Consider the following 15,738-nt stretch of genomic DNA (forward strand, 5'->3'; position numbering starts at 1 on the left):
TCCCACTTATTTGTTGATAGATCATGTCAAAAGCAGGTGAAAGGGGCTTGGGGTGGAGGTGGTATATAGAGCATGACTGCTCTAAATCTGAAATGACTTCGTACTGCCAGAACTCTGTTTCTGTTCCCTCGGTATCTGGGGCATTTCAATGCATATGGAAATAGGTTCATGCATATCACACAGCCAGATAAGGTGGAATCTGTTGGTGATCGCTCTACTCATCCCAGAGCTTTGCGGAGCACCAACTGTGATTATATTTCAAACTGGTCGTGAAAGAAAAAAAAAAAAGAAATTCAAACTGTTAAAGCAAATGTTTGTCCTGCTGGGGCTGCCTCTATCTCCAAATGCGCAGAAGAAAAGTAGAACAAACGCTGGGAGGTAAAAGGTGAACAAAGGCATGGGCGGGGAACGACAACAACACGCATAAAGCCGCATGCGTGCTGCAGAGAACGATGGCAGAGATTTCAAAAACAATCAGCGTCTCCGAAAGTCTGTGAATCAAATGGAAGACGATCCCAGTGTAATTTATGGAATAATGGAAGGGAAAAGTTTAGTCCAACCGGTGCTGCATGCTTCCCTTTTGCCTGCCAACCTCCCACTGACCCCGCTATTAATCTGCAGTACAAACCCTCTCTGATCTCAGGGTCTCAGATCCTCAAGTGAATCATTATATGGCTTCAACAGTGCTCCCTGTTGAATGTCAAGTGTTTCCAGTTTGTGAGGTGACCTCTATTTTCGGCCTCATACTTCTGCAGCTTTGTGCGGAGGAGTGAGCTTCTTTCCTGGCAATATATTGTGCATTTTGAAGTAAATTGAGCGCCTCCCTGCTTGCCTTGTGTATAACACTCGATTTCTTTCTCTTTTCATGTCGCTATTGCTCTTTTCTGCAATCTGATTTTTTTTCCCACTTTGTCTTCCCTCTCTTTTACCTCTTACTGCCATAAATCTTGCTCTCACTCCAGGAGTTATAAAGACGGCTTTGCCAAATATGGACAGAGAAGTGAAGGAAGAGTACCAGGTGTTAATCCAGGCCAAGGACATGGGCGGGCAACTGGGAGGCCTGGCTGGGACCACCATTGTCAACATTACCCTCAGCGATGTCAACGATAACCCACCCAGGTTCTCTAAAAGTAAGTACTGGTATTTGTAAAAGTCTTTACTTCTTTTGATGCCCTTTATATTTTTTCACGTTACAAAGGCAGAATTCAACATATTCAATTTGAGGTTTTGCATACCTTCACAAAATGGCTTTTGTGAAGTTTTTAGAACCTATAGAATAAATATTTACAAAGTCAGAACATTTTTTTTGAAGAAAAATGTATTATTTATAGACAAAGAAGTAAAAAAGCAAACAAATTGTGGAATGATGGCCTTTGTAACATTTATGTCATTCTGTTGTAAAACTGCTATTCAGATTTAGCCTTGAAATACATAAAAACATTCAATTCTATCTTTCCCGACACTAGACTTTTCATGGCAATTAGAGCCTGACCAGTTCATTCTGACATTTTTTAGACAGTCAATATTTCCCATCCAAACTATTGTTGAGTTGTGCTTAAACCCCCTCCTCTGCCTTTCTCTATTTGGGTTAAAGCTCAAACTAGCTAGGGTTCTAAAGATCTCTCAACTGAAACAGCATTACCCTCCTTAGAGTTCCTGTGAGACCTTTTTAGCTAGATAAGTAGGACCGGTCTTCTAACTACCTCCCTCCTAAGGCCCCACCCTTTTTCAGTAAACAAGTTAGGCAGCCTAGCCTGAGGCCACCTACTTCCTGTCTTTCACCCTAGTTAACTGTGTCTCCTACTCTTTCACAACGGCACTTGTTATTGGACCGGTTATGTTTTAGTGAGTCAAAAAATCCAAAGGGTGTTGTTCAATAAGTTTGTATTCCATTAAGTTTGTATTTATTAAGTTTTAAAGACCTCCTAAATATTTCTAGAACCATGCACCATTTCCGTTTTACAACCACTAAAAGGTGACTCAATAAATCGAAAGTCCACAACTTGCAATAGAATTTTCATATGTTTCTTTAGTTAGTACGCTTTAGCATGAAATTAGTAACAGCATAATCAAGCAAACATAGAAATCACAAATTAAAATTTGACTAACTTCCTAACTTTATCTAAGCCCTTCACTCTGTTTCCTGGATGAAGGGGTTGGTCAAATGAAGAACTTCCCTCCTATTAATGGCAACGCTCCAATGTCCAGATGATGTCCTGCTCACAAAGGCTCACAGCTTGACTCTCCGTCATGGCAGCATGGACTGAGGTTCACCTCTTTGGCTCGACCAGTTGTTTCAGCTTCAGCTCCGACATCCGATGGGTGAGGCTGCCACCTCTGGAATGATCAAGTTGTTTTCATCGACGAGTTCAAAGCCACAGCGGCACTAACAGCAGACTCTGTGGATCACTGAGCCCAAATTCTAGGGGAGACACGAGGAAAGGCATCGCGCTTAGCCTCGCTGGTTCTCAGAGACCAGAGCTTCCGCAGTCCTTCCTTGGCCAATTGATCTTATTTCTTCTGTCTTCTGTTCCATAGGAGCCGCTTTACACCCAAACCGTCCCCTTTTTTCTGTGCTCCTAAACCGTTGGTGTGAGTTGCAGCCGTAGCCCCCGTTGATGTTGCATTAGGGCGCGACCAACTCCAGTCAACAGTCCAAGTCATTAAGAGCAATTTGTGCACACCTTAAGAGTGAGCTGTGGCTCTGGAGTCGCAGGTTGCATGCCTCTGGCTTAGTCAAAGACCGTATTTTGGGAATATGTGGCAATACTTGAAAATGCTCTCCATCCAATCTGACTGAGCTTGAGCTTTTCTGCAAAGAAGACAGGACAGACACAACATGTGGAGAAATACCTGCAAGTGACTCGCAGCTGGAACTGCAGTGAAACATGGTTCTAATAAGCGTTTAGTCAAGGAACCTGAATATATATGTGTATATATAAGTTTCTTAGTAAACCTCCTGTGAATATTTCTCCACTTTACAGCTCACTTGTTGTTATATGTTGACCTATCTCACTAATTTTCTCAAAGATACACTGAAGTTAGTGTAATGTGACAACATGTGGAGAGGTTCCCAGACTATTTACAAGGCACTTCACGATGAATCTACATTTTGCAGAGAACACAATGACCTGCCGGATGTTCATACATGCTTTAATAATAAAACAAACACTCCACAATTACAGCAACGCAGGGGGCTTTCATCATCATTTCTCTTCGTAATTGCTTTTCATTATTTGTCATTATGCCCCGTCGTAAGCGGTGGCCTGTTTATGTGGTGTGATTGCATCTCCAGCTACGACTCCTGGCAAATAAAGCAGGGTAGATGTTATTTTGCTCATGGGCATCCGTCTATATTTAGATCAGATTTGAGATTTGTTCCTCCAGCGTCGGGGATTCAGTCAGTGTGTTTAAACTCTGCATTTTTGCTCCATAAGCTGCTGCTAAAACCCGATTAACTCGTTTGCACCGTTTACTTAAACATGCGGAGAGCCAACATTTAAAATAACAAAGGGCGAACCAAAACGTCGGCCGCTCTGCATACTTCAAGCACATGTATTAAAGTGTATGCTAATTATATTCGTGATAAAAGCAGCAGGGGAGCAAAAACAGCAAAGCAAAAGATACCCCTCCGTACTTCTTTGTGTGCTTTGAGGTGACACGCGGCGCTCTACCCTGAATGTAAATACCGCCAGTCAGACGGTCAAGCTCCTCTGGCTGCGAGGAAAAGATGATATTTCCATAATGCTGTCACAGCACTCAGGCTTGGACCAAGTATCACAGCTCCTCTGCCGCTTCCCATCCTCCTTTTGTCTTCACCCTCCTTTACCTCTATGGGGAGCTTTTAGGTTTTGAAGGAGTGAGTGAAAAAATTACCCTTGAAGATTTTTGTGCATTATGCCGTGTCATTCCTGATTTCCAGGGCTGTGAACAACCACACGGCCTCTTTCACTCTTCTGACACGCTTAAATCTCAGAGATCATCATAACTTTAATATCAGACAAACATAACATGATTAAATGTGTTTTGTACAAAATTTTGTACAAAACCCCACTTGCGCAGTGTCTTGAAAAAGTATTCACCCCTGTGGCTCTCTACCTGTTTTGTTACAGTCCAACCTGCAAAATAAATATGTTTAAATCTCATTTTATGTGATTGAGCTCCACAAAATGTTCTAAGGTGGTCCAAAATGGAAAAATATTAAAAATGTTTAAGAAATTAAATAAAAACTGAAAATTGGCATGTGCATACATATCCAACCCCTTGCTATTAACCCTTAAAAGGTTCTGATGCCACCAATTACCTTCAAAAGTCACATAATTAGTGAAATGAAGTCCACCTGTGTGCAACTTAAGGGTCACATGATCTGTCGGTATAAGCACACGTTTTCTGAAGCGCTCAGTCAAAAGCTGCGGTACCAGTAAGCAAGAGGCATCACAGCATGAAGACCGACAAGTCAGGGACAAACAGTTACAACTGAATTCCAGCTGCAGTCAAAACTCAGAAATTCTGACTTCTGAGTCAGAAGAACAAAACTGAAACCCCTCACTAAACTCAGACTTCCCACTCGAAAAGTTGGAGACAAGTTCTAGGCCGATTTGCGGATCCAATATGGCAGCTCCTCGTTTCAACAACTGTAGGCTGTGTTGAAAAAACATGTTTGTTTTACAGGACACCATTGTAAGAGTGCGTCTAACCTCAATGTTATATCTTCTGAAGAAGAATAGCTTCAAACATAATTCAAAAGAGGTACAACCACTTTCCTAGCCATAGCCATAAAGGAAATCCCAACACCTCTAACTTTGTTAACTGGAACGCTGTTAACCCGGGTGTGACATCATTCACAGCTCCAAGTTCCGACATCTGAAGATAAATGGATCGCAACATCAGTTGTTGAGAAGTACAAGTCAGGGTGGGGGTATAAAACAATATCATAATCTTTGATGTTCCCCTGGAGCACCTTGAAATCCATCATCTTCAAATGGAGGGCCCATGGTGCCACAACAAACCTGCCAAGAAAGCGCCGCCAACCAAAAAACTCACAGACCGGGCAGGGAGAGCATTAATCAGAGAGGCAGCACAGAGAACAAAGGTAACCCCGGAGGCGCTGCAGCTCTACAGCCGACACTGGAGGATTTGTACCACAATCAGCTTTACACTCTGTAGAGCTGGGTTTTGTGGAAAAGTGGCTAGAAAAAAAAAAAACATTTACTTAGTGTTAAATATATGCTAACTTGTTGTCTACCAAGTAAAACAATCCATCTAGCCCAAAGCCAACCCATCCCATCAATCCAAAAACACCATGCCCACAGTGAAACATGGTGGTGGCAGCATCATCATCTTTTTTCAGCAGATGCTGCTAAATACAAGGAGAATCCTGAGCAAAACCTTTGTCATTTGAGACTGGGACGGAGGTCCAACTTCCAGCAGGACAATAACCAGAAGCATCGTTTGCTTAAAGGAGAACCATTTGGATGGTTTGGAATGGGCCTAGTCAAAGTCTAAACCTCCGCCTAACTGTGGTTAGTCTTGAAGATTGCTGTTTACAAACAAGATATGAGCAGAAATCCCTGTAGCAGGATGCAGCAAGCTCATAGAGACTGATCTAAAGCCACTTGCAGCTGGAATTGCTGGAAGCTTTACTAAATACTGATTTTGGGAGGTCAATTAAAATAAGTGAATGCAATTGACATCTTGTGTTTGTAGGGTTAGCTTTCATCTTATTTAAATAGGACAATGTACATTAGTCAAAGTCCTTCACGTAAATGCTCCAGATTTTGTCATATAGGTAAATTTTCATCTGCATCCCCTACAAAATGTCTTTCGAAGGTGGCTTTATAAACACTAGCTGTGAATATGAACACTTTTTTTAAACAAAGCCCCAAATAGCATACACTGTTGAAAACAGCATCTGTGAATGCAGCTCTATGTGATGCACAAAAAAAGAATTCCTTTCATGATGTGAAAGGTGTTAATAAAGCATATGAGAAAGGATGAAGTGCTAAACTAAGTTTTTAGCAAACAGCAAAAGCATTTGTTTTGTTTTGCCAAGAGAATAGTGCTGAGGTTGCTCAGGAGCAGGGACTCAGGACTTTTGCAGTGAGCTTTTTACTTTAACCACGTAATGAATTCAGTTTACACTTGAACCAGTTTCATGGGAAAAGTTCATCAATTTGTCAACAGACCGGGCATCACAAAGGCTGAAAACGACTGCAATGGCTTAAGATCTTTTGCTGATTGCATTGAATGAATACCAAAATGGTAAAAATAATTTTCTATTCTGTGTCATAAATCACAATCTGCAGACAAATAGAGAAATAGCCACTGAAAGACTGCAATATATTGTATGCAAATGTGCCTTTTGACTTATTTCTTTAGTTGCAGCATACTCTCTTAATGCTTTATAACATTTTGTTTTAGAAAAGTAGAAAATCAAATAGGGGTCTTAACCATGTTTCACAAACACTGTATTTATTTCCCACCAGCTAAAAAAAACAACCAAACCAAAAAATGTTCTTTCCTTAATCCTATCTCGCTCCAGTTGGAGTCAATTTTGTCAAATCAGGGCAAAAGTAATCAAATTCTAAAGGAAAGAAAACCAGATTTTCTTGAAGTTCCCTGTGCTGCTTTTTGCTATTTCAAAACTGATGTATTTTTGGAATTTACCGAATTCAATTTATAAGAAAATGCACAAGAACAAAAAAGGGAAGTAGCTTAGCCGTTCAGAGGCCAGCAATCTGAATTACTCACAGAATTTCAGTCACTCAATAAAATGTCCCAAACGTATGTAAGAAGGAATCCTTTCTGAAAGAATGCCTAAAGTGAGGATGGCTTGTATTTCTCGAACTGATAAAATAGCAAGAATACTATCAGTTGTGTAAGTTTCCCAAAAATACATCCCGAGACAGGAGATCTTACACAAGGTCATGGACTCTGAATTACCCGCTCGCGCTTCATGATCTCAGGCTGCATAGGCACCGGATCTGAAATGCAAGTGAGAAGTTGTCAGTTCTCTGGCACAGACAGAAACTAATCTTTAAGCAGATCTCAGAGAGGGATGTGAGGCATAGAAATGATTAATTTCTTTCCACTTCAGGTGTAAGAGATTATCAGTCACTCAGCTGTTTGCCCGTCTGTGGATCTCTTTTCTTCTTTTTTTTTTTTTTTTTGCTACATATAGACTTACAGCACCTAGAATATGGTGGTTTTCTTGGTCTTACTGTTTTTCTTTCAGACTATTCCAATGAAGCTGAGTGGCCTTGATGTCTAAAAACTTCAAACTCCAATAATATCATACAAAAAACTAAAGGCTTGACATCAAACAGAGAGAATCACAGCTCCTTTGCTTATGGGTGAATGCTGTTAGACATCCTTTGGTGGGTGTGGGAATAACAAAAGAACTAAGGGTGTGAGGAGCTTGCTGTGTTTCTTTTTGATGTCAGGTGATGATAGCCGATAAACCTGACTGTGCACTCATTGTCTTGGACAGGTTTCTTTCACCTAAGAGTTCCTGAATCCTCTGCAGTCGGGTCTGCTGTTGGCAGGATAAAGGCCCATGACTTGGACATCGGGAGGAACGCTGAAGTGGAGTACATCATTGTACCCGGAGATGGAGGTGCCATGTTCGACATAACCACCAATGAGCACAACCAAGAGGGGATCATCATTCTCAAAAGGGTACGTTGACTACATTTTTGAGTGGGATTTCCACTTCACACCAACTGCACTATGACATTTTTTCCCGTTGTAATATCTTTCCTATCCTTATTGTAACAAGACATAAGGTCACTTTCTTGGTGTCTCTTTCATAAGAGGATGTAGGATGAGGCTTGGGGCCTGATCTGCAGGAATATGGCTAGTCGTTCGGTTTTTCATCCTGAAAAAACAAAGCTGGGTCAAAAATATACGCTTTAATTTACCATCTCCATTTTCATTCCAACTCTCATTTTTGGTCGAAAAATGTGGACCATAACCAAAAATCAAGAATGTTTATTTATGTATTTGTTTACTGTCACCATGTTTTATTTTGGTGACATTACCTTTGAGGCAGAAACCGGCTCAGGATACACACAAATAACATGACACACATACACATCAGACTTAGTATTTACAGTTTCTTTCACACATTAGAGCATGCAAGTTGTATAGGAGTCCGAGGTTTCTGATATCTGTTCCTTTGTGAGTGATATGAGCCATGTTACATTGATCAGTCTCTCATTCATGAATCTAAAGTAATGAGGTAATTTTTGTGCCTTAATCATTTACATAATTGTGTAATTTGATATTCTTGAGAATCAGAGTGTGCAAATAGGCAACAACAGTAGTGTGATTCTAACATGATGGATCAGTGGACATACTTCTGGCCCTTCTCGAGACTCATGCTGCATATAATATAGCTTCCCACAACCCCCTGCGCTCTTCTCACCACCCGTGCTAAGTCCTTCCTCTCCTGCACTGTGCAGCTCCCATATGATACTGAAATACTGAGACAAAATATACTTTCTATGGTAGCTCTGTAGAAGTTCTTTAGCAGTGTTATTGTTTCACCGTGCCGTGTCTACGGTGAAGCACCCTCGGTGGACCCAGCTCGTTTTACCCAGTCAGGCGACCCCCACCTTCTATTACCTTGAATGTAGGACGCATAAAACAGACAAGTATGCTTTTAGTTATATTTTATCTAGGTAAAGACAGAGAAATAGTTACAGTCACACCAGCGCTGATGGGCCCCTGATCGGCAGGAGGCCTCGAGTGCTCATCACACAAACATTATAAAGGGATCTCGGGACACACCCATACAAGGGCGGTACACATCCAAACTGTGACATCAGCAGGGAAGCTGCGTCACCTCCAGGGTGGTATCTGATAGATATGTGCCAATCTTTTGGGTCAGTGCCATCTAAGTGTGCCATGCAGTTCTGGGATAAACAGCTCGTTCCACTTGACCTTGTTGATATCCTAACAGTCCCCCTGATGATGTGTCATTATGGCACATCACCAAAGATGATCAACCAGTGGAACGACAGCTCTCAGTCTGTCCCTCTCCCAGAACAGTCGGTCATTCCGTCCAGTCCAAGCAATCCAATCACGTCAGCTTCCGGCTTCCAGAGTCCATCCATCTGTGATCTCCATGGCAGTCGATAGTGCGGTTCAGTCTCTGGGGTCACACAGTCTCTGCTGGTGTGACTGAAAAGCACTTTGTAAAAACAGTCCAGTTGTCCGTTAGCCCCCCCTGTTGGTGTGCCCCAAAGGCACATCACAACGAAAATAGTTCCAAGAAAAGGGCCGGACAAACCACAATGGAAACATCTTAGCATCAATCAGCATGAATACTTCATAATTTTTTACTCAAGCCCACAGTCCAAGCATTTTATCTACAATTTAGGGTTCAACTATTTGTGCTAGGCCTGTTTTAGGTTCCTATGCGCACATTATTTTAAGTTTACTTTAGACTAGATAAGCTAAAGATGTACATTAATCAAGGCCAAATTTGTCTACTCTACCTCCACCCCGAAAAACCTCCTACTTGGTCCTCCACTCTCCATTCCTATGGACAAATATCCATCGCTTTCAACCTCACAAATCCAGGAGTACCAGTAGGGGGCATCATAGGGCAGGCTGAGTCTTCATCACAAAAAACCATCTCTAAGAAATGGCAAAAAAGTGATGGAGCCCCAGTCAAGGGCACTCCCACTCTGGGCCAATCTGAGCGAGAAGACACCCTGTATTGAATCTAGAAATTAGCCTTACCGAGTAACTTATGGATCTGTGATAGCCATCAGATCCTGGTTCTCTATATAACAAAGCAAAAAGTTAGCAAGAACTGCAGGTCTTGGTGTGTGTGTCTGTAACAGAGAGTTTCCATTCTTAGTCATAAAGCCATAGCGATCATCATAATGCAACATCACAGTATAAACATCATAACACATAAGATCAAACATGGTGATGGAAGTCAGTGGAGAAGAAAAAGGAAAAAATCAGTTTTGTGATATAAAAAGTGTCTGTACGTCAATAACGCAAGTAAAAACCGTCAGGCCAGTCTGAGCACGTGGCAGACATGAATCTATTCGCGCATAAGTGGTCAGCTCAGTGTTCTCAGGCAACTGCTCCTTCATGGCAAACAGAAAGAAGAAAACATAAAAAAAATCCATAGGTCTCTGGCATGTTACTCCCAAACTTCTTAAGTCCTCTTCTTATTCCTCAGCATGGACAAAAACGATTTAGTTGGATGGTAATGAGTGTCCTGTCCTTTTTCAGGCAATAAGCATTTTATCCCCAGGAAAATGCTCTGTTGAGATGGTTGGCAGACACTAGGCCTTGTTTACTGTTGGATAACAGAAACAAGGTGTAATTAGTGTTCTTATCAGGACTCCCAATCCTTCTGTCATTTACCTTCTTCAAACACTTTCACATCTAGATATTTCCTTTCACAATTATTGTGCTCTTAGCTTAACCTCCTTTGCTGTAATCATTAGATCTTGCATTACTCTTATATTAATGGAAAAATCTGAAAGTTCAACTTTTTCTGCAGCAGCACTCCTCTATGATTCCTAATCAAAATTTCCCCCTGTGTGTCTCACCTTACAGTGTCCAACAGCTGAAAATTCTCTGCAACAGAAATTTATCATCACACGTTCCATGGCTACCGTGTCAAGGTTAATCTCAACTTATTTAGTACACAAGGAATTGTATTAAAACCTTTCAGAAACTTCTTACTGAACCAGCTTTAAAAATACCTCACATTTTTCTAACAAGACCAACAGAAAAACCTTTAAGTTTGTAAAAGAAAGTTCTACCAAACATATTTGCAGAATGATGTTGTGATATTAATCAGAAGCAGCCCTATGTACTTCTTGTCTTATTTTGAAAAGCTCAACCGGGAAAAAGAAAGTGTGTGCCTGCCCGTAGCGCACACTGAGTTGTGATTGGTTGCTATTCAGGAAGTGGGTGTAGCCCAGGGCGGAGACAGGAAGTAGTTCTGTGAATCCGTTTCAGCTTGACGTGCATCAGACCAAAAGACTTGTAGTTGAATGCGCCCTCCACCTGAAGCGAAGAGCAATTCTAACCCCATTAATTCTTGATTTTTTAATCACTTCTGCTTGTTTTAACAGACCGCTTTTGTAAGCGACCCTGGTTTTTATCTTATGTCCCCCTGTTTGAATCTTGTTTGAAACAAACCTTTAAACTGTAGTATGCTGTGAGCAGTAACTCATTGTTGCTTATTAAACACATCGCCCCCTGATCATGTAAGTAGCTCCATACTGCTCTAGGTCTTTAAACCTTTTTCAGTCATTCAACATTAGTTTAATTGATAATACATCCAAGCATAATTATATCCCCAAGTAAATCAACCCTTTAACAAGTATCTAGTTCTTGTTCTCATGTGTTTAGTTTATCCTTGAAAAACTTTAAGCAGACATTACTCCGAGTGATTTTCTTACCTTGTCATTTATCCATTATTACTACTGTTGCTTTTTCTACAGTATGTTCAAATTTAGGATCTGTGTTTTGTTAACTTATATCACCCAGTGATCTATAAATCCGTATTTTATGTTTGCACCGTCTTGTCCCAGCATATTAAAAATTCCCATTCTAGAATTTGCTTTTTTGTTTCATCAATCACTGTCTGTTGTGATTATTGAAGAAATTGTGCAGTTCCTTTAAACCCTCTTAAATATTGACCACCCATTGGTAAATGATCAGCTTTAAGTTTTGCCCTTCTTCTAATTCTTTGTTTAGCCTTAGTATCTGCACCTTAAATTGACGAATAGTGGAATTCTTTGTATAAACACTTCTCTATGTCCGTATTTGTTTTGGCCTCTATAATTTTGTTCTTTGCATTTTAAGTGTGAACCTGGTCAGGATAGAGAAAGTCATCTCCGATGCTCCTTTTGGCAACCCCAGCAACCCCAAACATAAAATTGTTCACAGTCAGTGTTAGGTTATAGGTAATCCCTGTGGGAACACGACATCGTCTCCTTTGTTCAACCTGGTTCCAAGCGCCTGGGTCATCGAAACACTCCACCACCTGCGACAAATCTCTGACATTTTCAAACCACAGCAGCCATTCCTGGGTGTCCCACACCCCCTGTCTGTGAAATGTCCCCTTGTCGTAAGCCCAGGCTTTCAGTTTCTCTCCTGTTAAGTGTCCCCCTTTAGAGCCCATTTACCCCAAAGAGTCCAAGAGTGTGTTCTAGGTGCGTTTCCTGAACGCCAACCTCTCTATGTCATGTTCATGAAACCTTGTAGTTGAATTCCATCACCTGTGAAGCAAAGCAGTCATGCATAGTTCTTTTCAAGATTTTCTTTATCACAGCAGGAGTGTCACTGTCTGATGCCATTGCAGCTCTGATGTTCCTCAGAGCCAACCTTCATGCATTGATATCATGTTGGAGCTGTTATCCTCATCTTGTGTCCAGGAGTGCTTCTGCTGTCCTGACCAGATACCAAACGTCCAACTAATCTAATTGACCTCATTACTTTTCTGCATGTACAAGAGGACGATCGTTAGATTATCCTGGTCTAAAAGACCACTAGGTTAATAGATGGCTAAACTATGTTTATGTGGTTTTTTTTTTTTTTTTTTCTGGATGTTTTAACATTTAGTTAAAGAACAACTATTGTGCTATTTTGTGTTCAAACAGATAGTTGTTAGGTCTTCTCAAACCTTTTAGGTAACTGCGTACAATTCCAAACTATTTACACTGGTGCTTCAATCCTAATTTACCCAAGTTATTTATTAGAATAAGGCATTATTATTCCAAACTTCCAGTTTTATCCATTTAAGTCCTTAACCTTTGTGTTGCTTTACATCCTAATAATTAATTTCTTAGTTGCGCCTCTGCTTACTTTAAGATACCCAGTAAATGTTGTGCTCACAATTTCTCCTTCGCTTGAACAAGGTTAAAAGGTTTAGAGTTTATTCTGCTTATATTGAAAAATTAGCTTGCTCACTCGTTAGTTCATTCGTTTATGCTATTAACTGTTGCTGTAATGCCTACTTTAACTTTTTCGCCCATTGATGTTATAGCATACATTGTTCTTATCCACTTTCTTTTTACGTTTAAACGGCCCCTCTATGTAATCCCCTTACTGTAATCCCCAATATAAGTTGTCAAACCTTTTAGGTTTAGCATAATTACTTAAGCTGCTCTATGCTCTCATCCCGTAACTTAATATTTTGGTGCAAAATGGATGTCTATTAGCGGTGTTCCCTATTTCTTCTCGTGCATGATGTATTTTATGTAGCTTATTGTATCTTAAAGGTGCCTCTTTGAATCTACTTCAAAACCCCCTGTGGGGTTAATAAAATTCCAAAACATATCTATATGTATTTTAAATGATTTAAATAAAAACTTCGTTAGAAAAGTAAAAGAAAATCTTTCTTATCTTTGCGAACTCTACCATCTTTGTTTCCAGACCAGTACCACTTGTCCGAATGCGTTTGACCCTCTTATCGCTCGCTAATAACAGCTCTGACTTAAAACAATTAACATCCTAGGGGTTTAATAATAATCTTGATTGCTTTTAATCTGAAAGTTTTCTTCTAAGCGCATCCGCCAATGTGTATGTTTCTAATGTGTGTTTCGTGTTTTAATTATGTGCAGGAAAATCTGATGTGAAATGCAGAAGGGGTGTCTGCCAACTCATCTTTGTTTCGTGTTGCGGTCCATTGAAGGTTATCCGATGCCTCTGTCTTTGCCCCCGCAATTAGTTGTCCATTTTCAGTCCTCATGTCTCAGTTCAGCACCACAACATCGTTCCAGGACGATCATTGTCCATGAATCTTCTTTCTCCCATCGTTGTGTCTGAAACCACAAGAATTCTGCCAGCATTTTGCCAATATGGATTTTGTCCAAAATCAAATTGTCTTATAAAAGAATTGTCCATCTTCATCCGTAGTGTAGTGTAAATAAGTTGAAAAGAAAAAAAATCAAAACAAAAATTACAAGAAAACTGTCTCAAAACAAAAATCTACCACATTGTTCCCTCTAAAACAAAATTATTCTTGAAGTTCTTCACCTTTACCCCAGATCTTGATCCCTTAAAAATTTATCCAAGCAAAATATTTTACAGACAGTTCAACCTCTTTGTATAAGTTAATTAATAAAAAAACATTTCTCTTAACCTTGTAGCATCACATTCCCCATTAAACCTCTATGAAGCTTCTGCAAAAATTACTGATTTTTTTTTTTTTTTTTTTTTTTTTTCCAAAATTTGATTAAAAACTGGATTAGGCAGGAGTCAAGTACATCACCTTTTTTTTTTTTCCGTCCCCTGGACCACTGTGGCACCGCCTGGTGCTAACTTGTCTCTGAGAATGCCTAAGAAAAGAGACTAAAATCTCTCCGTTAGCACATTCCAATTATATATGACCAGGTTTCCTTGCAAGAAAAAGCAGAGAACAGGATAGAAATGTTAATGTGAGTCAGTGGAGAGTGGAACAGTTGGAAGAGGTACATGAACAATTTCCAAAGCCACCTTCTTACCGCTAGAAGGATACTGAATACTGAATTGTACTTTATAACTAAATTTGCCTTGCCTTGCCAAGAAGGTCTCAATATTACCTGTCATAAGTTTGTTAAACTTAGCATAATTTAGTCACTTTTGTCAATCCCTGCACGTCCATTTTAGATCATGACTTCTTACCATACGGCCTGAAAGAGCTCACTTTCCAGAGTCTTCTGTCGGAACAAAAGGTGGCTCTACAGTTTCATCTCACATCATCTAAAAGAAGTAACTCAGAGAAAAACAATTCTGTTAGTGTATTAGGTGACAAAAGAAAACCTGGTCTTTTTTTTTTTTAGTGTCTTGGTTCTTGGTTGGTCCAGGGGAGGTAGGAATCTCTTGTTCCTTTTCTTTCAGCGTTTTGTATTAATACTTCTCCTTTTCTTAAATTATCTGCCAAACAACCTTAAATGTTGTCACTTTTTTGCCGCTGGTGATGTAAAAATTAAAGCAAAGGAATCATTTAACAAAGAAATAATCAAAATACACAAAACAATAAAAACCCGAAAGTAAAAAGTCTCCCAAAGCGTGCATTATGTGTGTTCCAATATCTTATAGCATTCTTTTGATTTCTTTCTAGCTCTTTCGATCATGCAAACTTAGTTATTAATGCTTTTCAATCTTAATTGGTTAAGGGTGAAACTTTAAAGCAACCGTTTTCTCTTTCAGGCTTTTGAGCTTCTAGTGTTTTTCTATACATGATAAGAGTTTTCCCCGTAATTCAGCACATTGAGAAAGCTACCCAAAAACATAGAGATTAGAAGTAGAATCTAACTCTTCACAAGCTGGCTTTATTTTATTTTTTCCCTCTGACATAGTTTTCGTGCCCCCAGGCTAGAACACACAGACCCAGCCTTGCCATAACATTCAGATGTTTACATCATGGTCAGATTTGTTTATCATATCTTTTGTCCTGCTTCAGGTTAAACTGACCCTCTGAGGCTTGCCTCTGCTCAGCATAACTAATAACATCAGATGCTTTTGTAACCGATGACATGCTTAATGTTGCCTTGTGATACCTTAACACTTCTCAAAATTTCTCATTAGCTGCATTCAAATCCCCAGTAAAAAGAAATAAAATAAATTAATACAGAACCCTTAGAAAAGCAACCATATTTAGTCCCATACAGTTTGTTTAAAGCACAGTTTGTCTCATCTATTTAAATCAAAAATCATGTATATCTTAGTGCTCTTAAATTCTTCTTTTTAGGCAGCTGTAAAATCCTTAGTTAA

At 39.9% G+C, this 15,738-nt stretch overlaps 1 protein-coding gene across 1 annotated transcript in view; it reads left to right on the plus strand.

Moving 5' to 3' along the window:
• Positions 1-294: 294 nt before the first annotated feature.
• LOC105931192 (cadherin-12) overlaps positions 295-15,738 on the plus strand; it is an 83,991-nt gene continuing 68,547 nt past the window's right edge. Inside the window, exons 1-2 of the mRNA XM_036125105.1 lie at positions 295-1,130; positions 7,490-7,677. Coding sequence (XP_035980998.1) covers positions 989-1,130; positions 7,490-7,677 — 330 coding nt within the window. The 5' untranslated portion in view covers positions 295-988. The remainder of the gene's footprint in view (positions 1,131-7,489; positions 7,678-15,738) is intronic.

Source organism: Fundulus heteroclitus, chromosome 21 (genome assembly GCF_011125445.2).
Source record: "Fundulus heteroclitus isolate FHET01 chromosome 21, MU-UCD_Fhet_4.1, whole genome shotgun sequence".
Taxonomy (NCBI): Eukaryota; Metazoa; Chordata; class Actinopteri; order Cyprinodontiformes; family Fundulidae; genus Fundulus; species Fundulus heteroclitus.